This window comes from Prinia subflava, chromosome 1 (assembly GCF_021018805.1).
Source record: "Prinia subflava isolate CZ2003 ecotype Zambia chromosome 1, Cam_Psub_1.2, whole genome shotgun sequence".
NCBI classification, from domain to species: Eukaryota; Metazoa; Chordata; class Aves; order Passeriformes; family Cisticolidae; genus Prinia; species Prinia subflava.
In genome coordinates, this window is record NC_086247.1 from 12,964,502 (window position 1) to 12,990,672 (window position 26,171).

The window sequence follows — 26,171 nt, forward strand, 5'->3', positions numbered from 1 at the left end:
TATTAGCTTAATCAACTCTGATTAAGATATCCCAAGTTTTATTCAGGAATGGCTTCACTTAACTAAGAATAAAGAACTGTAAGAGTGTGTCTGCCAGTTACCTTTAAGTAGAATTTTGATATCTCAAACAGACGTTGGCTGCATGACACAAAGCACTTGTGATCCTCTGCAATTCCATGTTTTTGAAGAGTCTTAGCAACCACCTCCTTCAGCATCTTGGAAACAGAAGAAACACACTCAGTTCACCCCAACTATTGACACAAAAAAATGTCCAAGGGAAGCAAAAAAGCCCAAAACAAAAAACCTGATCTTTTGTGATCTTGCCTGTCTTTAATCTATTGCCAAAGGCAATCAGCTCACTGCCTGAATTTGAGCAGAGTTATTTAGCAATCTACTTCCATTTCCTTTCTTTGAAAAAAATTAAGAAAACACTTATATGCCAAGGATCAGTGAATACTCACATGGAGCTTGGAAGATAAAAAAGAAGTCAATATCATCTTGGGTTTTTTCTTCTCCACAGTAATATCTATAAAAAGATCACTTCTTGCTATACTGATATTCCCTTGTTTGATGCACACATATTAAAAAAAAAAAAATCTCATGCTAAAGTCTCATTAGAAAATTTCCTCTGACATTCTTTACATCAGAGATGCTTAAACTCTGCTGTAGGTCTGAATGAGTCACACCAATTTATGCTTCCTTGGACCATTCCAACTTGCCTTTGACAGTACATTAACATTCTTGCAGTGCTCTCCTTGTACCCTCGGATTAATTTAAAATTATATCACCAAGCCAGAAACAGTTTTGCGTACTGTATTTTAAAAGAGGCATTCCTAATATTCACAGCTATTAATTAAACATTATTCCACCAAATTATTTAACTGCTATCTCAATTAATGAAAATTAATGAATTTACAAAACTACTGGAATCTCTTTATTCTCAGAATAGTCTGTTCCTTCACAATGCCTTTGACCCTTCCAGCACATGTCTCTCTTTGGTGGTTTTAGGTTTAATATTGACCATCTATATTTCGTAATTCCTATTAACGGATATTAATTTCCACCTTTTTTATTCCTCGTTGTTATCTCTCCTTAATTCCCTGGGCATGATAAAATTTCCTTTGCACACTTTTTCAGTCTTTGCTTCTGCAGCACTCTCCTCAGTGCCGTCACGATTCACGTACACAAGTGAACAGAATGAAGTTAAGACAGTTCACCTTGAGTTAAAATATTTCTACAAATCAAGTCCTGTGTAAAGCAGTCAAACAGCTGCTTCTTCACTGGGAGAACAAGGCAGATGTTTACCCTGGTGTGTTTCTGGGACCTGGACTCCTTCCCTGGCCGGGGGTTGCCGGGCTGTGGGGCTGGGCCAGCCCTGGGGCCGGGCGGTTTGGGCGGCGCTGCGGGCGCGGCGCTCTCGGAGCCTCTCCTGGTCACCGCAGCCGCACCGCGGCTCCCGCTGGCCTGAGACAGGAGCGAGTCTGTACTCTCAGACTTGATGAGCCTAGAAAGAACAATAATAAAAAAACAATAAAAACAACTTTCGGGTTTTGTGCTGACTCTCTAAGTGCCATTGTTTCCGCTATAGAGGCTGCTGCTTTAGAGCAGTGATTACTGAGCATTCCTGCAAACATCTGAAAACAGCAGACAGCAAGACAGGATTCTATTCTGTGAAATTTTTTGGATTACAAGAAAACTCTGCTGACTGGATTGGGCTCTGATATGTAGAACAATTGCACCTCTGATTATTAAGGTCAAGAAACAAATTGAAGAAATCAGGAAACTAAGAAAAAACTCTTGGGAAGAGAATTGGCCTCCAGTCTTAGGACGAGACAAAACTTCTTGGAACTATCTAATTTCTTCTGGACCTATAGGAACATCACAACTCATCTTTAACTACAGGAAGCTGGGCATAATAATTCTATGAGAACATTGTAATCCTTGATCTTTCAACTGTAAGAGCACTAGTAATTCCAAACTCCAATATGTGAAGTATAATCATATCTTCTTTTCTAACTTCAGTAAGCTGCAAAAAGATATACATATTTCTAAAACCTCAGTTTCAGAAATAGTTAAAAAGTTAACCTGATTTCTAAGACCTCAGTTAAAGGCTTATTGTGATTAGAATGCAAAGGGTATCAAACCAGAAATAAGGAAGAAGTGAAGTATTACAGTAAAAAAGTGAATTTGGAAGTAGTGTTATCCAGCAGTTCTTTTTCAGTGACAGAGTTTGCATCTTGAGACTGAGGACAAGGTACAAAGGGAAATCTTAAAAACTAAACTTCCAGAAAAGACTCTAATAAACAAGGCTGACAATAAGATTGAATTTTGGTAGGTCATCTTATGCCAGCAGTCCTTTGGATTAGAAATTCAATTATTCTGTTTGTAAAATCCTTGGCTTTCTAAACCTTTAGTTGTTTATTCGTAGTGCAGGAGCACTGACTGTTTCAGTCCTAGATGATGCTGTCATCTTTTCAAAGGCACTTGAAACTGCAAGATATAACCCCAAATCTGTTAAATAAAGTGTGCCTGTGCTGCATGGTTTTGATTAATCTAATGCCATCAACGAGAGATCACACTCAAGAAAAAAAATGAACCTACAGAAGAGGATTAAACAACTAGAATATTTGTCTAGATAGCTCCACTAAAATATTTTGAGATGAAAGATGCAGTTCACAAGAGACTACAGAAACATTTCATGGTAAAGATTCATTTTAGTCAGTGCATTACCTTTTCTTGGGATAAAAGTAATCCAGGTCTTTTGATCTGCGTTTTAGCCTTGATGTCTCTGTTTTGAATTCGCTTTGTAAGGACTCTCCATCAGGGACACTTCCAGGCTCTGACAGGACTGCAGGAGATGGGAGAGGGCTCAAGACAAGGGGCACAGGGCAGCACTCCTTGGTGCAAGTAGTCTGAGTTTCATAGCGAATCAGACGAGTTTGGAGTTCAGCATATCCCACATCTCTCTCCAAGGCTCTTCTGTCATCTAGGCAATATCTAAAATTGAAATTGGGTGAGAAACCTGTGAGAGAAAGTCTCTGCTTTATTACAATCATAAAAAGTTACTTTTGACAGTCATGTGAACTCCAAAACTTTTTATTTGTTTGAACTGGTGTACTGTTCTGAAAGACAACTTTTAACAGCCCAGTAAATTAATACTTGCCTGATGGATTTTGCTATACTCAAGTCCAACTCCAACAAAGAAGCTGAATTATATATTATTTGTAACTCTTTACTCTGTTCTAGTAAGATTTCCATGGACATTAGCAGAATTTTTCCTTGAACAATCTCTTTGAAATGCAACTTGTAGCTTTGAAATAAACACTGCTGTATGAGAGATTCACATTTTTTAAGCACTAAAATACAAAAAAGTATCACTGAACAAGCTTCCTATTAACTACAAAGAATAAGTGGTTTAATCAACCAAATCAACAGAAAAAACTGTATAAATTACCGTGGGGCTGAAAGATAAAAAATGAACAGTGTTAACTCAGTGAAACACACATGAGATGATACAAAATGCATCTTAACTAACTTTTCTCTGGTGTAAATGATTTCCAGGATTTCTTGCAAGGGAACAGTGTTTCATCAGCCAGTAACTTACTGCAGAGCAGGGAAAGGTAACAGTAAATCCTGTATTATTTCAGCCTCTTGGTTACAAATTGTTCTGAGCAGTGTGAGCTATTGCTCAGCCCACCCTTCAAAATGCTCAGCAATGTTTCCTACTCTTAGGAATGCAAGACGTTCTTTACTTTTATCTCTTAACAGAGTCATGTTAAATTGCAAGTTCTGATGTTTCCACTTTCTTTAGAGCATTTTCATATTCAGGGAGAAAATAATTTTTCTAATAACTGGTTGATGAATCCATTTCTACAGCTGAGGAAGACTTTCCACTAGACATAAATTCATTATCTGATAAGAGAGTAAGTTGTCTCAACTTTAAAATTTCAAGGTATTTTATTTTTCTTATTTATATTCTCAGTCCCCTGAGCAGTCACATACCCGACAAAGATAAAAAATCTATTTAACTTTAGAAGTTAAATTGCCATTTTACTCACTGCTTTAATGGCAATTGCTTTCTCTTTGCAAAACAGCATTCAAGTGTCTGGCATACATTCACTACACCAAAAATTTGATTTAATCATAAACAGGAACAGCCTCACATTCACAAGTCCTGGTCTTCATGGGAGACTTTAGCCACCCCAACAATCTGTTGGAGGGCCAATACGTAGGGCAGAGGCAATCCAGGAGGTTCCTGGAATGCACTGGTGACTTCCTTCTCTCAGTGAGGGGAGGTGCTATGCTGGACCTTGTGCCCATAACAAGGAGGGGGTGTGGCGTGTGTGAAGCTCAAGGGCAGCCTTGGCTGCAGTGACCATTAAATAGTGGAGTTTGAAATCCTCAGGATTTCAGCAAGGACAGCACACAGCAAGCACATCCCTGGACTTTAGGAAAGCAGCTTGCCCTTGACACCAAGCTCTGTGGCATGGTCAACACTAGAGGGGAGGGGGTCCCATCCAGAGGCTTGAGAGGTGGCCCTGTGCCAACCTTATGAGGCCAAGTGCAAGGTCCTGCACCTGGGTGAGGGCAATGTCAGCCCAAATACAGGCTAAGTGAAAAATTAATTAAGAGCAGCTCTGGGGAAGAAGATGTAGGATATTGGTGTCCCTGCCCATGGCATGCAGGATGCAAGTAGATGATCTTTAAGGTCCCTTCCAACTCAAACCATTCTGTGGTAACTGCTACTCCTCGTTCTTTTGACAAGACTTCACCTCTAAATATAAATACAGCAGCTGGGCAGATGAAAACTGCATAGTACCAAACACATCTGCCCCAAAAGCACAACACTCTTGTTATGGTCTGGTCCTATACTGACCTGTTCTGTCATACACTAACTCACTCCACTGCTCCCCTCCCAGACTGCTAAGCACATTGCTTCTGGAACACTGATATCCCAGGATCTTCCTGCTCTCCACAACAGCCAGGCCTCCCTGTGGCCTGTACCTGTCAGACTTTGCTAGAAGAGGCAGCACGAGCTGTGCTGAGCCTCATTTGAAACCTCAGCACGCTCCTGGCTGAGGTCAGGCAGGGCAGCAAGACAGCACACAGCAACAGACAAGTGGTTTCTTCCCACACCTACCACATGTATTTCTCTTTTCTACCCAGCTGCCTCTCTGTGCCACTTATTACAAATCTAAAAAGGCTAACAGGCTCATGAGTTGCCATTTAGAAAAAGAGGTAACTAAAGATATAGGAGTGATTCACTGCCCTAGAGAACCTGGCTAAAATTACCAGATATTAAACACAGGCTTAACCAAACTATTTGCAAAATTGATAGGGAAAAGAATACCAGCAGCATTGTTAGTCACATTGTGATAACTGGATAATCTGAAGATGTGATTTTAGGAGGCAGCAGAAGTTTGGACAAAAACTCAACTAGCTATGCTTGGTATCCACTGCATATCTTAATATATACTGCACTAAAACTGTCTGTATGGAAGAGTTGTGCTGAATTATCAACTCCAGCATTTCTATAGCCTTTTTCCTTTCCTCCTCAATGTCAATATTGGTATTTTTCTAAACTATCTTTATACAGCTACATGACGTGAGAGTTTGCACATTTGTTTCCTTTGACAAATAATTACTGCTGGCTGACCAGTAATAACCATAGTCCTAACCACAGGGATGCTTTTGAACACTGTTACCACTAACACTTGCATGCTGCTGTTTTCAGGTTCCCTGAACATACAGGTAGCAGCACCACATCATGTGTCATTATACCTTTTGACTATTACTCTGAAAGTGTCTACAATTAAATATCAAAGCAGAAACTTTGTATGTACTTAAAGCATGTGCTTCCCTAGGAACTTGGTATGTACCAATGAATCCTTATTCTCTTGCCATTTTTAGTTCTGAATTGAAATTTTCAGAGACACTGAGAGTAGATACAGCAGTACAACTGAGAAAAAAAAGACCTTCAATGTTTCTACATTACCATCAAGGCAGGAATGCTGCAATTTAAACCAGTGGCACTTAAACCATAATTAACCTACCCTTAACATGTTGCTTGAAACATTTCTAATTATATCTAGACTAGACACTAAAAAATAAATCTAGCAAAAGAAGCCAGAAAACTTACTCAAGTCCATGATAATGGTATCCAGCTGCTTTCTCAAAAGGCAAACCTCTGAGTTTTCGAGGAGTAAGCTCTCGTGTCAAAACAAATGCATTTTCACTGAAAGGAGAAAAATAAAGACCTATTTTAGCTACCATCAGGATAAATTATACTTCCAAAAATCAGAAACAAATGCCTTGACATCAGAAGACCAAAACAGCATGTCTTGCAGCTAAGCCCCTAAGATAAAGCATCAATGGAAAATTACATCTGTATTGAAGTGAGAATTTAAGTTCAACTAACTCCTACTGAGCTATTATTGTTACAGAAGCTCTTAGACATTTCTTAGACACTTAAGGTCACTGCTCCAAATAATCTACCAATAAACCTAGGCAAATATCACAATGTCACAATGAGACATCTGAGCAGCAGAATGAACCGAGAGGAACTGGGAAGTGACCTCCCCTTTCTCAATCACGCACTGTAAGTAGTGAATTCCTGCCCTTTATCTTCAAATTGTTGCCTCACCCAACACTCATCTTTCCCAGACTTCAGAACTAATGGCTTGTTTCCTGGATATTTCAATTCCAGCTAATAACTCTCTGCAGCTAAATCGTATGAGAGTATTTGTTTGAAGGTATTTCAACAGAATAAGCCACAGCAAGGCAGACAGAAAGATCTTGCTGCCAGATCTCAACACACCCTGGCATTTATGTCTAAAGAAGGGAAGAGACAAAGGCAAGATGTAACAGACTCTGAAACTTACACATTTTCAAATTTTATTCATATAGACTGCCTCTGCACCATTTCCACTAGAATAATCTGAGAAAAACATCCAGGAAAGATGTGATACTGAATCTAGCAAGATGATGACTGGGAAAGACTGTCAGCTGAAACTGTAATTTATCAAACTTCTATCTAACCTCAAACACGGAAAACAAGTGAACATGCCTTTAATTCACTAGTCTCTCTCAAAACCTCTTCAATCCTTCTGTTGGTCAGGAAGATCCCTGGTCTATATTCAGTGTCCTTGATCACCTACTGTGCAAAGCTCCTCATTATTCCAGAGAATTTAGTCAGAGCATCTGCTAGGGGAGAGAGCAGCTCAAAGTACAGTGTTCCACTGGACTCAATTCAAATTCAGGTCTCACTCATCTGTAGCTCAAAGCAAATCATTCAAGACATTCAAGGTATTCTATGCTATAGTGCTTCTCTGGAGGCTTTGAAAAAAAATCAGAGACTAAAAAAATAGATCTTTGTAGTGAAAAATTATTCACTTCTTTCCCATACAACTAGTTGGAAGGAAAATATTTTAGCCAAAATCCTAAATCTTCTGCACTCATTAACAACCCAGTAGGGGAGTCTAAATCTTTACTGTATATTTTCTAATTTGCTTGAATTCTCTGCTCATATCAAATGAAACATATGTCATTTCAAAACTTCAGTAATTATTTTGCAGAAGTCTCAAAAATCCTACCAATCCAAAAATTCCTACAAAAATCTAAAATATTAAAGAACCTTTCCCTCTCACAAGCACTCTTCTTACATATGATGAAGTCTGAAAAAGGATCAAGGGCTGTATCAAATAATTTCATCATAGTTTCTATTATTCAGTATTAAAAAGATTAAAAAATATAATTGTAGTGACTGCAAAACTGTCTTGCTTACCTAGCAGTCTGTGACACTGCACAAATAGTACAGGCTCTGCTTCTACAAACACTCTCTGACTCTTATAGAGTCTGGCCTTAAATCTAACAGATGTTCAGACCCTGAAAATTACTCCAGTAACTCCATGTATCTATCATCCTCCTGCTGAAAAAGCAGGTTAATATACTGATACTGATAGCAGCAGACATACTAAGAGTAAATACTTGCAAAGCCACCAGGGTGGCTAAGTTTCCTAAGTTTCCTTCAAGAAGCACTTTACCACATAAAAAGCATGACAGGAGACAAACACAGTTAAATAGGCTCAGCTATTTCCTTTTCTTATTTTGCCTTCCCACCTAGACTCCCCTCCACTGAAAGAAATCCCACCAAAAACTTAAAGCTCTGCCACAGTAGCTTCTGCTTTACTAGAAGCACTCTTTTGGAAATGAACACATAGGGCAGGAGCAGCTTGGCAGGGCTCTACCAGTAACACATCAGTGCTTCAGGTGATTATTTTGTTATTTAAATGCCTAGGACCAAGATCATCATCTCCAGATAATTTCAGATTCTGGAAGAACTAAATAGCAATACTGACTGGAGACTAAACAGTTGATTTCACTGGCAGGCATGTGATGTAAGGATGTTGCAAATGACAAACCCAAATCCAGTCAGGCCGTTCTGTGCCTCCCATTTCCCTGATTTACACCCCCCTAATCAGCTCTGAGTGGCTCTCCCGTGCTGATCCTACCGCCTGGGGACGTGCAGGGGCTGCAGCTCCCCCACGGGCAGCCCCTCGGGGGTGAAATACTTGAGCAGCTCCCGCGCGTCCAGCAGCGCCAGCGACTCCCGCTGCCCGTCCCTGTGCCCCAGCAGCTGCTCGGGGGAGCGCGCAAACAGAGCAACCCTGGAAGAAAGGAAGCAAAGACAAACACAAGGTTTTTTTCTTTGCTTTTTTAAAATAAACTCATGGTATTTAAAAAGATATTAAATCATTGCAACTCTGGAGCAATTAAACTAGTCCCAAAGTAAAAGTTGCTTCTTGAGATCATTCACACAAAGATTCTTGATAAAGAACATGGCATTGGGTGCAAATTCTCTAACATTCAACTGAAGAAAGTAATTTCTTCAAGAATTTAGAGCTTGGTTATAAAATACAACATAGGTAGGAGATTATTCACCCCTTTTTTCTATTTTAGGACCAAAAATTTGTTCCCATTAAAAAAAATACACAATACACAGGAAAGGAACCATAAAGCCACTACTGCATGCAACCCTCTACTCTTTTTTTAGTGTCTTCAATCAAGTATATCAAAGTCTCCCTTTTCTATTGTTAGACAACATGTGGTATCCTGATGCAGGATAAGAAAGATAATCAGTTCAGATTATGAGCAATAAAATAAACACCAACTATGTAACAGAAAGATCCTTCAGGATGCTTTTCAACAGCTAATTAAAAGGAAGAACTTTGCCTGTTTGAGAAACAAAAGCCAATAACAAAAGTAATAATTAATAACAACAACAATAATAATAATAATATTATCACCATCAGAAAGTTAATGTGAGAATTTATCACAGCAGAACTCCAATCTAAGCCATGGCCAACTCTGGTACTTGAAAGAGAGAAATGGGATGGAAGTGACTCAGAAAAGGACAACTGGACACTCGGCTCTACAGGTCTGTCAGCAAGAACATTAACACCACCAGACCATTGAGTCACAGAATCACAAAATAAGCTGAGCTGGAAGCAACCACAAGGACCATTGAGTCCAGCTCCTGGCCCTGCACAGCACCATCCCCAAGAGTCACACCATGTGCCCAAAAGCATTGTCCAAACTCTTCTGGAATGTGACCATTTCCCTGGGGAGCTGTTCCAGTGCCCAACCATCCCCTGGGTAAAGAATCCTTTTCTAATATTCAACCGAAACATTCCTTGATAAGTCTTACATAAAGTGAGAGCTAAACTGAAATCCACAGGCCGTCTTAAGTGACACAAAGATCAGTGGGTTTCATTTGAACAACACTGAAGGCAAAACATTACTAAATATAAATTTCTAACATAAAACCAATAGGCTCTTTGACTTCAAAGTTACTTGATATATGATATTAAGTACTGCCTATTTAGGAAATATGAGGAGATTAGAACACATTGTACATGTTGACAAAAACAGCTACATTATCTCTATTACTTAGGGTATGCTGGCAGAAAGAAAAGCTTTTAAGTTTTCCTACTATGGCTGCTATTTCCTAGAAGTGCCATTTTGGTAATTTAGTTTTATAACTATTCTACTTTTAGCTAGCTTCCAGTTCCATTTAGTCAATAAAAATCAAAACAATACCTCTTTAAACACCAAGAATTACACCTTTGGAAACTGACAGAAAAATAATTTTAGCTTTAAGCAGTATTTTCTTTGGAAAGTTATCAATATAGGTGAAAACTGTTTACACAATGGTTATCAATATGTAAAGTTCCTCTACAGTAAAGTTCAATGGCTACTCCAAAGAAAATTTTCAGTATTTCATCATTACATCATTACCTCATTTTTTGTTTGTTTTTTTCAAAGTTTTCCAAATTCTGAAGAACGTGTCTTTCTGGCCACTCCAATGGATTTGGCTCTATTAAATCAGGCTCTGCAAGAAATACATGTTGAATAACCCTAAATAAAGACTCTTACTCCTTAAAGAAATGGATTTACAGACCTTTATATATAGATATTCCTCAATATATATCTCTAAAGCATTTAAATAAAAACCTGTCTGGTGATGCAATCAGAAATGTTTTCTGGACAATATTTTTTTCAAGGAAGAAAAAGGAAATAGGTAATGCAAGGGATAATTTCAGTTTGTAAAATAAGGCTAGAAAGTTACTTTATTTTTCCTTCCATGTTTTCCTCTTTTGGTAAAAGACTTAACTCCTTTTACTAAGATTGATGGCCAGTATGAAAAAACACGCCAAGAAAATAAACAGCGTATTTTGTAAATAAAATTACTTACCACAAGTTACAGCGCATGACCTGGTTTTATTGCAGATCTTCTGTAGAACAGGTTTAGGAAGACTAGTGCTGCACAGGTCCAGAAAACATTCTCTTGTAAGTTTTAATAAGCTTTTAAGCTCATTGGTAGAAATAATTGCAGGCTGCTTGGCCAATTCCTTTCTCTCTATAAAAGAAAAAATAAAAAGTACTGCACCTGCTAAGTAAGATCAACGGGAGCTTGCTAAAAAGCAATTTAACAAGAAAATCCCCACCCAACAGCCAGTAACAAAACTTCACTTGACACATACAATTGTACCAGTAAGACAAGTGAAAAAACAGCAGTTAGAATAGCTGAAGTCACACATGATTCATGTTTTTACAGCCCTTTAAGTTCTGGATAAATGCATTTCAGAGTATATCCAGGTTTGAATCCAGAGACAAACACCTGGACTTGCTGAGACTAAAAGTGAAGGGCAGAGCTCTTCAGTCTGCAGAGCCTCCCACCCCTGTTTCTGCTGCTGGTGCAGGAGTGTGGCTCCAGTATGACTGACAGCCTGTTCTGTCTCTGTGGTCAGAATATCAAGGGTCAGGTAATTCTGGTTTGATTTAGGACAATCAGTGAATCCCAACTGCTCCTGCTCAGTCTCTTAATGGAAAAGGGTGACCAACTCAAAAGAAACTGAAACACAAGCTCTAAAGCAGGCCCAGCAGTTTGAAGCAGACAGGAATCTGAGAATGACTCTAAGTTAGCAGAGTGTGTGGTGTGGGAGACAAGACTACTTACAGAAATATTATTTTCTTTAAGCTGCTCTTCTGCTAATGATAATACACTTAAAATATGTCCACAGCATATTTTCAGTAAGCCAGCCAATCTCTCTGAAGCATTTTTTATTTTGAGTCTCTTTAAGCAATGGACTTAAGATGCGAAAAAATCAGGACCCTCAAATGTACTTCTCTGCAAAGTCATAAAAATCAAAGCAGGATGACCCTTCAAGTTTTTATTATGAATGATGCATCATGATAAATCTAACACATCTCCAATGCATGGTTTTCCTCTGCTGCCTAAGACTTTTCAAAGAAAGAATAGAATTTTAAAAAGCTGAAAAACCCAAACCAGACTTCTTATTTTTGTAGAAGGCAAAGGATTTTGTGGAAATCATCACAGAATTACATAGAACTATTTCAATGCTATCCTCAAAAATTCAGAGTATTCATGTAACAACCACCAACACTAATCCAGTGTTCTCTTTCCATTATCTGACAGATAATCATGGATGTACTTCAAAGTTCCTTTTTGAACTTCTGCTATTTCTTCACAAAGTGATCAATACACTTTGGTTGTCAAACAACTCCAGTTTTGTAAGGTGAGCCATCCCATCCAATTTGAAATAAAGACCTTTTAAATACTAGTTTGAGAATTATCAGGGTTTTCTTATTACTTACTGAGATACTCCTTCAAGGCAAACACTTGGAGATGAGACAGTTTTGTTTCTCTCTGTACAATTTCCTCTCCACAATAGCATGGCAGAGACTTGATAAAGTCAGAAATATGACTGCCTGTACAGATTAGAAGAAATATTTATTATGAGTCTCTTTTTGGAGTCATTACTTAATAGAAGATACAAACTTAGGAGACAAAAATCTCATACTCAAAGGAAAAAAACAGACTTTCAAATATGGCTAATAATTGAAAAACCAAACAAATTAATTCCAGTTGAACACCAGGAGGATAATTTGAAAGACATGCCTGACAAGTATTTTTGAATTTCTGTACAAAACCAGTCTAGTGACAACACAATTAACATGACTAACATTTTAAAGAAGGTAAAAAGATCCTAAGTTTGATACCAGGAAAGAAAGGTTTTCTCCCAACATATGGTCAAGGACTTTCAGTCTTCTGACACTGTACTAATGAGATTTTAATTAGGATAAATGGCAGAGTAATCAGTCAGTGAACCCCATCAGTCATACTGCACATAGATTTATTTCAATAATAAGGAATTAAGCAGATAAGATGCAGGTTGCTGTGCTCCTTTTCTTTGCCAGTGTTATTGAAACAAATACAGGAATTAGCAGAGCTAGCTGGTAGGTGTAGTTGTAACATGACAACTGCTCCATGATAAATGGCTGCACAGCTGCTCTTCCCTAGTGGGGCAGTCAGGACAGGAGTGCCAGCTCATACCCTGCACACTGCAGTAACGTGGACATCAGCAAAGGAACTGAAGGTGGTAACAAAACTCAGCTTGTCCACTGGCCCTGCAGGTTTGATTTTACAACATCAGTGAAACAGGATTTTCAAGAGAGAGTTAACCTAGATTTTTGGCGTGGGCTGGTCAGTCTTTACACCAACAACGCACACTTTCTAAACTTTTGGCTTGCATAAATTTGTTTTACATTAATACTACCTGTATGTCCCTTTACAATAAATGATTTTTAACTAATCTTGATTATGAGAAATGACTGGCAACAACTTTGCATAGTCAATTTTAAAGATATGGTAGCAGTAAATTCTGTGAATAAATAAACTCTTATTATATTTTCTTATGGATTTAGAAAAATACTGTTAAAACACACATTCATAAAAGATGTAACATTCCTCCTTGTCTTCTCTCTTTTAATACTGAGTGGAGTGAATAAAAGAAACTTTATGAAATTTAGTACCATTTGCCTGCATTCAGATGCTCATTAATAAATAAGTAATTGCTCTTACCTGATTCTGTTTCTTCTGCTTTTGCCTTTAGCTTTCCATTTACTGCAGCAAGAGTGGCCATCCCATTGATCTGGCCAGCTGAATGAATCAAGGTTGCTTTACATCCTCCAGAGCCATTGCCTTGCAGCAAGAAATAGTATCGGCAAGATTCTCCTTTCAGTTCAATTTCTGGAACTTAACAAATACCACGACATAACTGTGAAACACCCTCATGAAAATATCTTTAAGACACACTATAATCCACCATCAAAATGGTTTCATTTCCTTTCCTCTGTTCTGTGAGAAATCTTACTAACCACCAGCCCAGAGAAGTTCTTTAACTGGGCTAAGTAACAGGCAAACCTTTAAGTGGCAAAGTTACATTTTTACCATGAAACAATAAAGAGAAGTTTCTGTTCTGCTAGGTCAAAACAGGCCTTTTTGCATATGTGCATCAAAATAATGTAAGTGTTCAATGGACGAACATACAACAGTAGAAGAGAAGAAATATTGTACACACTCTTCCCAAGGACACTGCATTATTCATTAATAAAAGCTTCACTCCCTGCTTTACCCTTGTGCCTGGATGAAAGATAAAGACAATCTATTTTTAAATACTGGTATACAGCATACAGTTTTGAAAGTAAATTAATGTGGGACCTGACAGTAATAGTGAATGGATGGGAAAACATTCTATAGCACCTTGGTAGACATAGCAACCAAGATAATGAATACTTCTTTCAAAAGTCAAATATTTTAATTTCCTAAGATATCTGCAGTAGTGTCTCAATAATTAACTCGACGGGAACTTAACATTTATTAGTATCATAAATTTTTGTTAGCAATAAGTAATATATTCCTGTGTTTCTTGGAAATACAGTTGGACACAGAAGGGAAAAGAGGGGAGACCTCACTATCTCAACACATAGAGATTCATAGATTCATATAGAGAAAGAAAAAAGAACAGTAAGGCAAAGAGATTCCAGGAGCGTTGTCATATTGTCCTGTTTCCCATGTAATTTGAAATATATTCCTTCTCCAGTTTATCTTGGCATCTCAAAGCTGATTCCTGATAGGTAAGTTTGTGTTTTGCATTTTAATCTTAGCATTTAACAACTACCAATAGCAAGAATTATACCTTCCCATAGATGAAAGAGATTATGGATTCACAAATCCTTAGCATAGTCAGATTAGTGGTAAAAAATCACTAAAACATCAAGTTTTCAACTAAACAAGAAAATACATTTAAAAAGCCATTTTTCTCCTCCTATTCTAAATTTTACTCAAGAGGCTTAATAAGAACCCATTGTGTATTACTGATCACACAATAGTTCATACTTGTACAAAACCTTTCCACTGGAGCACAGGACAAATATCCTGCAGGTATTTGGGGATCTTGTGCTCATTTGACTTCATCAGTAGTATCTCCCCAATAAATACAAATGCTGCTGCTGTGACCAGATCTACACCCTCTGTACTCTACCACTTCCAAACATGCAGGGATAACTTAAGATCTATGTACTGCTGAGGCTGTTTGAATTTTGCCTTTTTTCTTTCACATGTTCTCTGCGTTCTTCACACATATATTTGTAGCTCTGTCACCTATTGTACTAGTAGCTAGTTTTCCCAGTCGTTTTCCATAGCCTTTCCCTAAGCAGAAAGACAAAACAAATTCCAGAGCTCCAAGCCCTGGGGGGTACAAGGCCCCCGCCTATCTTGGTTCTTCCTGGGAACCAAGGCTGACAACAACTCTTCAAGATACATTCTCATGGACAGAGTAAAACTGGTGCTGAAGGGGCAGACTCCAGAGAAGGAGCTTGACCTGAGGGGGAAATTGCATCACCACTTGTTCCCCTAATTGGTGCTTTTTATCAATTATGCTAGTTTTCTAAAACCTATAAATGTACTCACCCCTGTGGGCTTTTGTAGACCTCTCTCTATAACTGATTCTGAAGGCCTTCATTAAAGATCATCTTTTATATTACCCCCTTGCTAAAATTATCTCCAGTTTCATTTCCAGGTTGGGAAAAAGACAACACTGCCAGCATCCATTCCATTTCTAATTCCTCTCAATTTTTTCCTGTCCCTAAACCTGAAAAAATATCAGTCACCAAGATAAGCCATCCTCATCTGCATACTTGTTTAAAAAATTGCCTTGAGTTGGCAACAGTAATCGTCACTGTTCCTTGGAATCTACATTAATTGTGTATTAGACAATGAATGAAGAAGATTATTAAAGAAGGTAGAATCCAGAACTTCATTGTGTTCTAAGTAAATACTTTAAGCACCAGGTTACCACCAAGTTCCTTTTAGCCTGATGTTTTCATTACCTACAGAGCTCACAGTCACTGCTTTTACAGTGCCTCCACTTGCAGAGCACATTTACTGCCTGAGAAATGTCCCCAGCCCTGGTCTGCCCTGAGTCTCCTCTCCACCTTCTGAATCACATTTCTAAGCACTGGCACAGGGTATGAGGGTCAGCTGCCATCAGTGCAGCCTACAGGGAGCAGGTTCTCAATCCCAGGTTTAGCACACTGGCTCCCAGCTGCATGCAGGCATCAGCAATTCCTAATAGTCCCTATTTGCTCAGGAAGAGATTGAAATTAAATGCAAGTGCACTGAAGAACCTCTGGAAATGCTTGAACGAGAAGGGAAGCACCTCAGTGAAGCAGACTGGAATTCCACCTGCAGAAGTAAACCTGTGCCATGGATTTTACAATCACCTTTCCACCTTTCACTGTGGAAATTGGATCTTAACTGACAGACACAAAAATGGTTTAAAGGAGATGCCTTGTTTCCCCAAAGCTTGCCATGATGTTACCATTTTTCTTCCTACAGGTTTGCATAGCTGAATTTGTATTCACCAAATCTTCTCGTGTCAATGAAGATTACAATCACTGACTTCATTTCATTGAAATTAAAAAGAGAATTTCAAATGGACAGAAAAAACTCACCATATATACATATTTATTTTTACATATATGTATAAAACCACAACAAAATACACATACCAGAAATTACTTTGGGCTTCTTAGCCATATATTCTTTCCATTTCTTGGTGCTCAGCTGGGCAGGAGATGGGATCACTACACTGCTTACATTACATGGCAATGTAAATAAAGCTCCCACCTAAATAAGGAGAGCAAATATAAGACATGCAATATTAGTGAAACTTGTTCTACATTTCATTCTTGAGCTACTGATTTGGCATTATTTCAAATCTACTTGAACTGAGGAAAAACATCTCCACTGTCATTCACATCAATCAAAATGGAACTGCATTTGACACAAAAGCTGTAAAAATTGTGTTTATTTTTTCGTCCAATTGAGAGATCATTAACTGCTGAATTTCCATTTCATACATAAGAAGGTATTTATCATGTATTGCAAGTGTCTCCACAACCTGGCTACAAGCCCTTTCGTAGAGCAGTATCCAGAATGAACAGAGATTTCAAAGATAATAATTGGCATCAGTGACTCTGTATTCCTGTAAAAAGATTTCTTTTTTTTCCTTCCTACATATTACTCTTGTCCCTAAACCAGATACTGGACTATGTTTATGTTTCTATGTAAGCCTCAGTCCAATAAGCACTAACAGAAAAATTGCAGACATATTTGAATACTCAAGCAATAAAGCAATGCTATTACATTGCCTACAAACATGCAATATTTCTAGTAGCAGACTGAAAAAAATCCCTATGAGAAACTTATTTTCAATATATATTCAATTCAACATGTGCAGACTCCAAAAAGTAACCTGAGAATGTGTTTTCACTGTTTGGGCTTCTTCTTTTAGAAAAATAGTAGAAATGCAAGCCCTTTGATTGTAGGTGGTGTATGCCCATGTGTTCAGTGTTCTTAAGTAAAATGAAGATTACCTGAGATATTTACCAATACAAAACCATTTTAAAACCATTTTAGTACAGCATTAGAAAAAAGCCCTTTTCCTTTTCTGGCTAAGCTAAAGGAGAATGGAGTATTAGGGGACAAAGAGAGTTACAAAAAGCCCAAATAACAAACTGAAAATGAAACATACAGCCTGTTAATGGGATACCATCTCCATAGTACACAAAAACCATACATCATTCATAACAACTGTATCACCATTTTCCAAGTGTAGGTTTTGTTTTGGGTGGTATTTTTGAATTGATTTATTTTATAAACACTAAAAACTTTCCTAAACAAGATGTATGACCTTGTATGTAAAGGTGATAGAATGTTCAGGTAAAACATCTTCAAATTAATACTGTGGCTATGAATAATCTCACTGTCATTCCAAGCCAGAGGAGGGATGGAAAAAGTAGGACTTGTAAATGTTCCATGAATACTTTTTATCCAAAATCAAAATATGCACATATAAAATAAAAGGTTTACCATTTCACAGTAGTTAGATAAATTTTGTAGGCTGCACACATGCCTGCCTTTTGCTACAAGAAATCAAGAGCTCAATTATGATAGCACAGAAATTATCTGTCAGGATAGGATTAAAAATTAGAAAATGTTTTAGGAGATTGAAACTTAGCTGAGATAAAGAGAAAACTGTTCAGCAGGTGTGTACAGCATGGACCTTTGAAATCCATGTTTGCTTTGGAACTAAATATTGAAGAAGCTTAGACAGAGACTAGGTCTAAAAGTATTATTCCTGTATCTTTTATAGGCAATATACATACCTTCATTTTTCTGCTATACATAAATAAAAAGTTTTACCTTCCCAGAAAGAAAAGAAATCTGGTCCAAAAGCAGTGTAGATGTCTCCTCGATCTTCTTTCTTGACAGGCTCCTGAACAGAACAGTTTAAGGAACCTCATCTTCACAAAGAACTATGCACCTCTATTTTACAAATCAGGTTACCATCATATTTGAAAGAAACGCTGCAAGCATCTAATTTTTGATACTACAGTATCACAAAACATAAAAAATTCACCTTTCCAGATAAAGTGATACACTTGAAAATGTTATATGACAAAATACTCCACCGACATCTCTATTATAGGCTGACAGAAACAGATATTTATATATTCAAAATCGTAACAGGCTTACACATTCTAAGCTATAATTGGTACACCAAGACTAGTATCAAAGTACATGCTTTTAAAAGCCAGTAGTAATGTATCTCAAGATCTCTGCAGCACACACACTCAAGAGAGAACTCCTCTGCTAAACCTTGCCACAGATTTTGCTGCTGCACAATAAAAACAGTTTGTAGACAAATGTTTCTATACTGTGAAGCATGCTACATTCATTCATTAGAAAGGCTTGAGGCTTTTTTTAAACTTACACAGAATAAACATTTCTCTATTCTTTTCCCACAAACATCATGCACATCAACAGACAAATCATATGTGCAATAGTATCAACACATGGTTATTGCTAGTGTAATTAGATTTCAAAATTAAAAAATCCAGTTGTGAAGAACCACTATGACTATTTTGGCAGGCTAGAATGGAATGAGCCCTTGCCTATCCTCATCTGTCTGTTGCTTGCATGGGTAGATGCTGATCTCTTTCTTTCTGCTATAGACAATTATCAGCAGTAGTTCAGATCCTTAAATAAAGGATACAGCTCAAACTCCAGATGTGATATAAAAATGGAAGGTAGATCAGAGAGCTCCACCATCTGTAAAAACTCCAGCGCAGGACCATAGTAATGAAAAACCTGAAGAGAGAGCAAATAAAAACCTATATATAAACACTATATATGATGTTATACCAGCAGAAGTTCCTCAAGTGTTTTGCTGGAGGCATTAGCCTTGCAGATAACATCTGAAAGAGGTATAAAGGAATACAAAAACATTTCACAACATCATCCTAAATTATATTAAAAAAGGTAATTTTTTTAAATAAATCTGATTTTGTAGAATGTCAACAATGTGCATCAAATGAGTTCTGACTCTTACCCAAAATAAAATATAATCTACCAGGAACAGACAAATCAATACAAAATGCACATATTTTAACAATGAAAATAACAAACTCCAAACTGATACCAATTTTCATAATGCTCATTTTTGTTTTCATCAACACGTATGATTCTGGAGTTCCCATCAACTATGGACTTCCAGTAGAAAACATGAAACAGCAAGAGTGTAAAAAAAACCAAAAAAACAACAAACCCAAACTTTTAAAATTAAGTGGGAAGAATTATATAAATACAGAATTCATAACTTAACTATTTTGAGTATTAAACCGAACAAAGTCTTGATTTCTACTTGAAAAAAATCTGGTATTGTATTTGTAACAACAAATAGATGAAGTTTTAAGGACCTGTTTTGACACCACAGATGTACAAAAGAAGTATTCCTCAAATTTTATCCAATCATTACTTCTGTACTTAATGTTCAGCTCTGACTAAGGTTTTTTAATTATTAATTTTCCCCAGAAAGTAAAACAGCTGAATTCTAAGACTCAAAGAAAAATCAAGAATAATACTTACTTCTGGTAAAGTATCACTATTCCTCGATTGCCACTCTTGTTTACCAGCAAAGCAAGAACTTAAATTTGCAGTCCTGAATTTCTTGGCTGAAGTGCTCTTTATACAAAATTCTGGAAAATTTACTCCTGATCCGAACTAGGAAAAAAAAAGAAGACAATATATGTATCAAAAAGAAATCAAAATTATTTCTCTTCAGCTAGTTAGATGTGTTATTATTTTTAACAATTAGTATTTTTTTTTATCAGATGTGTAAAACTAAGAAAAAATACTAGACTTAGATAACCAACTATGAAATCCAAAACTGAAAACGTAAACAATGTCGCAGCGCTCTCAGGTTTTGAAGAAACAATAAACATATGCTTGCAACAATGGCTTACACTTACATGACAATTATTTGTGATATATAAAACAATCTCATTTTGAACAGTAAGTTTTAAGAAAAATATTTCAGAGGGCAGCATCTGGATTTCTGAAGTTCAGATCTTGATGCACTGATCTCATTTATCATTTCATCCTGCCACCCACCCAGACACATTGCACATTACCTTTGAATTACATAGTTGAAACCAAATTTGGCTTAATCACAGAATGACTAGGTTGGAAGAGACCTCCAAGATCACTGAGCCCAACCCATGCCCTAACACCTCAACTAGGCATAAAGTGCCCTGCACAATAAATGCTTTAAATGAGGTACAAAAATGCTTTAAAAAACAACCACCACAATAATAAAAGTGAAGTTATTTTACCTTTCTTTCCCATATCTGAATCTTTCCTCTCCAGAGTTCATTTAAATCAATAATATTCATGATATCATCTGAAGATACGAAATCTGCTGACAGATAGTCTGCAATCTTTCGCCAGCTACTGTAAAAACATTGAAGAGTTAATTTTACTGAATTTAGCATTACAAATACATATGCAGTGCAGTTAGACTGAATTTACCTATGACCTCTTAGCACTGAACAATCTTGTGTATATCAAGACAGACAACAAAGCTTTATAAAAGCTTTATATTTCCCAAAGTAAAAGATATTACAGCATTGCTTGTTCGGGCCCTGTAAAGGAAGTTGTTCATATGCTCCATGAAAGTCACAGCAAAGAACTTTGACATCCATTAAGGCTGGCAATGGCAAGCTGCAAGCACAAGCAATGCTGGGTGCTGGAAGCTGCAGCAAAGCCTAGCAGCCATTCCCTGGCCTGCCCACATGGTTTGAGTTTAACCTTCTAAATGGAGATATGAGTGCAGCACAAGCATTATCCAAACTCAACCAGAGAGAGAAGAGCCAGGATCTGTGGGTTCTGCTGGCAGTCTGTCCTCTAAGGGAAATCAGTACCAACAGAACAGAAAGAGTAAGTGAAATAACTTTCATCAGAGATCTTCTGTACCCAAATAATCTCACTTTAGATAAAAGGCAGCAGAAAAATCTGTTCAGTCAAAAGCTGGTTCCACAGGATGATATCAATGAGCACTGAGATCAAGTGTTCATTAAAGTCACTGAGTAACTTTCTTGTCCTCCACATACCTCAGGAAATACTGTATAGTAGGTATATTGCTTATTCTATCCAAGGGCTGAACACTGACCTTTTAAAACTGTTTTATTGATTTAGAATTAAGCTTAAGCACATATTCTGTAAAGCAAATTACAGTCTTTCAGGCATGGAGGGGAAGGAAAGGGAGACCTTGCCAAGCTGTTCAGTATCCACACAATCATTGACTTTATGGGATAAAAAAACCCCAGATCACTGTGGTTTATATGGCTGAGATATAGCGTGGCCTTTATGTGTCAACTAGAGAAGGACAGTAAGTAAATTACTGGATTTAATTTCAACTTGAATTAGCAGTCTCAGCAACTCTTCATATTAACAGAATCTTGAAAAACATACAGGAAGTAATAGAGCATTTATACTTCTTTTTCAAAAGGGACAAATGAGGCACTCTACTTTTCCTCCCTGAAATGCAATACCAAAGGTAATGTAAAACTTAAAGTAAAACCAGCAGTAGCATGGATTCATTTAAAAATCTGGAAATCTACAATCAATATACTGGCTTTCCCATAATACAACATGAAAATATTGTATGCACACTGAACACATGGAAAGGGAAGAGAAAATATTTTACTCTTTGCTCCCACAGAAAACAAGAAGTGCAGAGGACTGGCTTTTTTTGCCTGCTTCTCTGGTTAGGACATGCATTTACAATAAAGCAGGATTAGTAATTTCTCCTCTCAGACAACTAATTTATGTATTTTCAAAGTATACATCTAAAGTACTCAACATGCTGGTTTTATTTCAACTGATCTATGCTAACACAAAACAGAAGTGACCTTGTTTTAGCCCTGAAATAAATGCCATACCCTTTAGCATCACTTGCTGCAATAGTGATCTGTGCAGAGTGCCACTCTCTCAGGTGTTTCAGGGCACCAACAGCAGGTAAGCAGTCCTTTAACTTGGGTCCATCACATTCAACAGCCTGCAGGATTACATCAACCATTGCTCTGCCTATAAAATAGTTGTGTGTGACTCAAAGTATCAGGATTCAATAAATTATTCAGTCATTTAAAGATAGAATAGTATTGGTTATCATTGATTGCACTAAAACCAGCAAGAAGATCAAGCAACTTCAAGATTTAAGACACTTTTCACGCGTTTTAGCTCATCCCTCGCTGCTCCTCTTGGACAAACACAATTTCACCATTCCCTCAGTGACAGTGGTTCTGTACCTTTCTCCTCTCTCACTCGGCACTGATGGATGAGACTTGCCCCCCATGCTACTAAGTTATGTCATTTTCCTTCTTTTAACACTCTAAACTGCTGTTTTTCATTTTTCTTGAGTGCCTTTGTTATTCCAAATCCACTTCTGCAACATCATATAACCCTAACATGCAAGGTGATATGTATCTCCAGTTCACAAAATCTCAATCCAACAGCTCTGATGTATTTTCCTTCTCATCTTCTTGGCTCCCACCCCAAAGCAAGCTGCTGTCAAACCAGATGTAAACCTCATCATCTTCCTTTTTTCATAAGAGACTTTCTGTGTTGAGTTTTGTATTGCATATTGTCTATGATTACTTTGGTGCTGTTTCAGATGGATAAATTTGTTATATAAATAGCTCTTTTAAATTCTACTGAAGTACAGCCTGCCAAAGAAACAAGCAGCAGACTAGTCCTCAAGCTGATCTGCAATGCCAATCATGCTCAAGTTCCTAAACTATCTTCAAGAGCTGCATTAAGTTAATTCAGCTACCAAACTAATAGTCTCTGAACTTTTCCATTCACTATGCTTTTACCAGGTGAGTTTTCAGATCAGCAACTAACAAGATAAACTCCAATTATATTGGTTTTTAAAGACGGATTACCTGGGGCAGGCAATTTATCAGCTAATTGATGCAGACTTTCAGCAGCTTCATCATAGACACTAAAAATGAAGAACAACACGTTTGGAACCAAAATATAAACAAAGTCATTAAGAAATAAAAAGTTACAACTAATGAATGGTACCTAATGTAAGTACCTTACATCTTTAAAACTGCACAAACATATCTAGGCTATAAGAAATCATCTCCTCTTTTACTAAGACAGAAGTAGGCCTAATGACATTGAAATAATCTGCAGTAAAACTGGAAGTACAATTCAAGAGGAATTAGCAAGAAATTTTTGTATATATAACACTGGCTGTTAGGAAACTGTTAGTTATCCTATAAAATCATCTGTAAAAAAATTAAAGCTATGCTAAACAAAATTAAAGTATTTTCAGTACTGGCAGAGGATTGTTCATAGTTAACTCTTGCTTTGGTAGAAACTCTCACTCGTTAAACTTTCTTGATCCCCTTGGGCCATCACTGTTAGATATCAATCCCTGTTCTTTAAATAATAATAATAATACACATACTCAGTCAGAGACAGTGATTCCCGACTGTTACTGTCATCTTCCTCAAAGCTTTGTGTGGTTTCCAGGTTCTCATCAATGCTTGCTTGGTGAGAGTCTTCATTTTTCTGTGTGTCAACATTTATTTCCTCCCAGTCAGAACTGCAGAACTAATCAAACAAAAAGACTTCAGTAAGCAAAAAGAGTTTTAAACATCACAGTTTTAACTTGTTCTATAGTCAGGGAGATGGTTGAGGAACTCATACTCTAAAAAAGTTTGCCTTACCTGATAATAACCACAAATGACCTGACTTGCAAAATACCATTTCTTTGCACCTGGAATACCAGCCACTGAGCACGCTGCAAAGAGATAGAACAATTATTTAAATTAATCAATTCACTACAATCTCTTCTTCCTTTTATAATGAACATCTCTGTGAAAGGACTCTGTAAGTCACTTAATGTGCAACTACTACTTGAGTTCTACTTTTCCTTTGGAATTGTAATTAAGTTCTAAACATATTAAGCTGTAGGTAAGTGTCTTGCAAGTGCCTAGAATTACTAAACAGTAATTCTCTGGCTGCTAGTAAGTAAGTAAGTAAGAAAACATTTGTCCTCTTCTCTGTTCTGGGCAATATTGCGTTCTCTTTGCACAATCTGTATCAGACCTGAACTAAGTAACACCTTTCATAAATATGATTTAGAGTTTCCAAGATGAGATACTCTATCAACATTTCAGTGCAATAAAAAGCGCAGAAGTTGAAAACAGCTTAACATTCCCATCTCCATGAATTTTAAGAGCTTATAGTGGTTTTCCCACATGAATCCAAATTACATATGACATCAGTGAACTTATAACAGTAGATATTCAAACCAAGTAAAAAAAAAGAAAGCATTTTTTTGATTAAGAAAACCCAAAACAACAAAACACAAACATGCAGCCCCTAAAAGTACTAAAGCAGATCTTAAGAAATCTATTCTAAGGTGAAAAAATGATTTAATATTAATGGGTTAAGGTTCTGAATTGTTACTCAACAGAGAAGTATTGCTTCCACTGAAAAAATTAGAAGACATTATATAGAAGTCACTAAATTGTCACGTTTCCCACTGACTTGGGAAACAAGCCCTTTCCTACTCTTCCTTGCTCAACTGGACTGAAATTTGTCAACTCTTCAAAACACTTCCCCTTCATTTCTCACAACCAGTCAATCTAACCATCTCCTAACACCTTAGCTGCCGAAATGGTGTGAGCTCTCCACAGAAACAGGAGCAGCAGAACAGGCTCACTCCACAGCAATTGGGTTTACCTGCGTTTCTGACCTGTTTCCCCTAACACAACATGCCCAGGTCATTCCTTGGTAACACCTGCCCCACCACACTGTGCAGTGCCACACTTACCTGGGAATGTGCTCACATCTGCATTTACAGATGCATTACAGCTTTCTTTCAGGAACTGATACATGTCTGCAGCAGTCCGAGCTAGGAAAAAAAATATTATAACTACTGAATTATGGAAGTTAAATCTTACTTTTGTGCAAATACAGTGTAAAGTTCAGTGTGATATTAGGAAGTGAATTTAGGGGAGAAGGGAGAGAGGGGTAGGTTGGGGTTTTTAAGAGAACTATCACCTGCAGATTTGCAGTTTAAAAAGGCAAATTTTCCTAAATTCTCCTTTAAGTCATGCTGAAGAACGCATTACGGAGTTACACGGCATCATCGCAATAAAGCCGAAACCCCTCCCGAAGTTTCTGCAGGTTAAAGGTACCAAACACTTCCAGCCCGAAAGCAAAGGGGTGTTTAGGGAGGTAGGAACCAGCAGAGCCCAGCGGACACCAAAGCAGCGCCCGCCCGCCCTGCCCCAGCACCCGCCGGGCCCCGCGGTCCCTGCCGGACCTGCGGCGGTCGCTGCCCCTGCCGGACCTGCGGGACCTGCGGCGGTCGCTGCCCCTGCCGGACCTGCGGGACCTGCGGCGGTCGCTGCCCCTGCCGGACCTGCGGGACCTGCGGCGGTCGCTGCCCCTGCCGGACCTGTGGTACCTGCGGCGGTGGCTGCCGCGGGCCCGCCCTCGGCCCGGCGCTCGCCCCAGCTCAGCAGCAGCACGTAGCGGTCCATGGCCGGCCGAAGGGCCCGCGCTGCCGCCCGGCACCGCCCCTCGCAGGGCAGCGCTTCCGCTTCCCGCGGCCCCGGCGCGGCGCTCCCTGCGCTCCCCGCGCCCCGCGGCCGGCGCATGGCGAGTTACAGCCGGGCGGCCCAGGTGAGCGCGGCCGCCCCGCGGGCCGGGCGCTGCCCCCGGGACAGGCCCCGGCGCCGTGAGGGAGCGGGCGGGCACGGGGGATTCCCCAGGCCCCCTGGAGCGCCCCGGGGCTGTCCCGGTGTCCGTCCTGAGGGTGCCGCTGGCAGGAGCCGCTGTGTGCGACACCTCGGGGGGCAGGGAGTGCCGCGGCTCGGGC

The 26,171-nt window shown here is 38.4% G+C and overlaps 1 protein-coding gene across 9 annotated transcripts in view; it reads right to left on the minus strand.

Annotated features, from left to right (window-relative positions):
- Positions 1-25,963, minus strand: part of MTBP (MDM2 binding protein) — a 29,472-nt gene extending 3,509 nt beyond the window's left edge. The window contains exons 1-21 of one of the 9 annotated variants that reach the window (XM_063419646.1): positions 25,758-25,963; positions 25,686-25,721; positions 25,119-25,199; positions 24,007-24,080; positions 23,745-23,890; positions 23,212-23,270; positions 22,210-22,354; positions 20,602-20,719; positions 19,856-19,990; positions 18,984-19,078; positions 18,131-18,203; positions 16,435-16,552; positions 13,445-13,618; positions 12,178-12,291; positions 10,754-10,918; positions 10,297-10,390; positions 8,511-8,666; positions 6,140-6,235; positions 2,731-2,997; positions 1,306-1,504; positions 102-215 (exon numbers count right to left, since the gene is read on the minus strand). In XM_063419646.1, coding sequence (XP_063275716.1) covers positions 102-215; positions 1,306-1,504; positions 2,731-2,997; positions 6,140-6,235; positions 8,511-8,666; positions 10,297-10,390; positions 10,754-10,918; positions 12,178-12,291; positions 13,445-13,618; positions 16,435-16,552; positions 18,131-18,203; positions 18,984-19,078; positions 19,856-19,990; positions 20,602-20,719; positions 22,210-22,354; positions 23,212-23,270; positions 23,745-23,890; positions 24,007-24,080; positions 25,119-25,199; positions 25,686-25,721; positions 25,758-25,950 — 2,652 coding nt within the window. In that variant the 5' untranslated portion in view covers positions 25,951-25,963. Of the gene's footprint in view, positions 1-101; positions 216-1,305; positions 1,505-2,730; positions 2,998-6,139; positions 6,236-8,510; positions 8,667-10,296; positions 10,391-10,753; positions 10,919-12,177; positions 12,292-13,444; positions 13,619-16,434; positions 16,553-18,130; positions 18,204-18,983; positions 19,079-19,855; positions 19,991-20,601; positions 20,720-22,209; positions 22,355-23,211; positions 23,271-23,744; positions 23,891-24,006; positions 24,081-25,118; positions 25,200-25,613 lie in introns of all 9 variants that reach the window. The other 8 variants (XM_063419486.1, XM_063419544.1, XM_063419752.1 and 5 more) reach the window with 8 other exon arrangements.
- Positions 25,964-26,171: the final 208 nt, after the last annotated feature.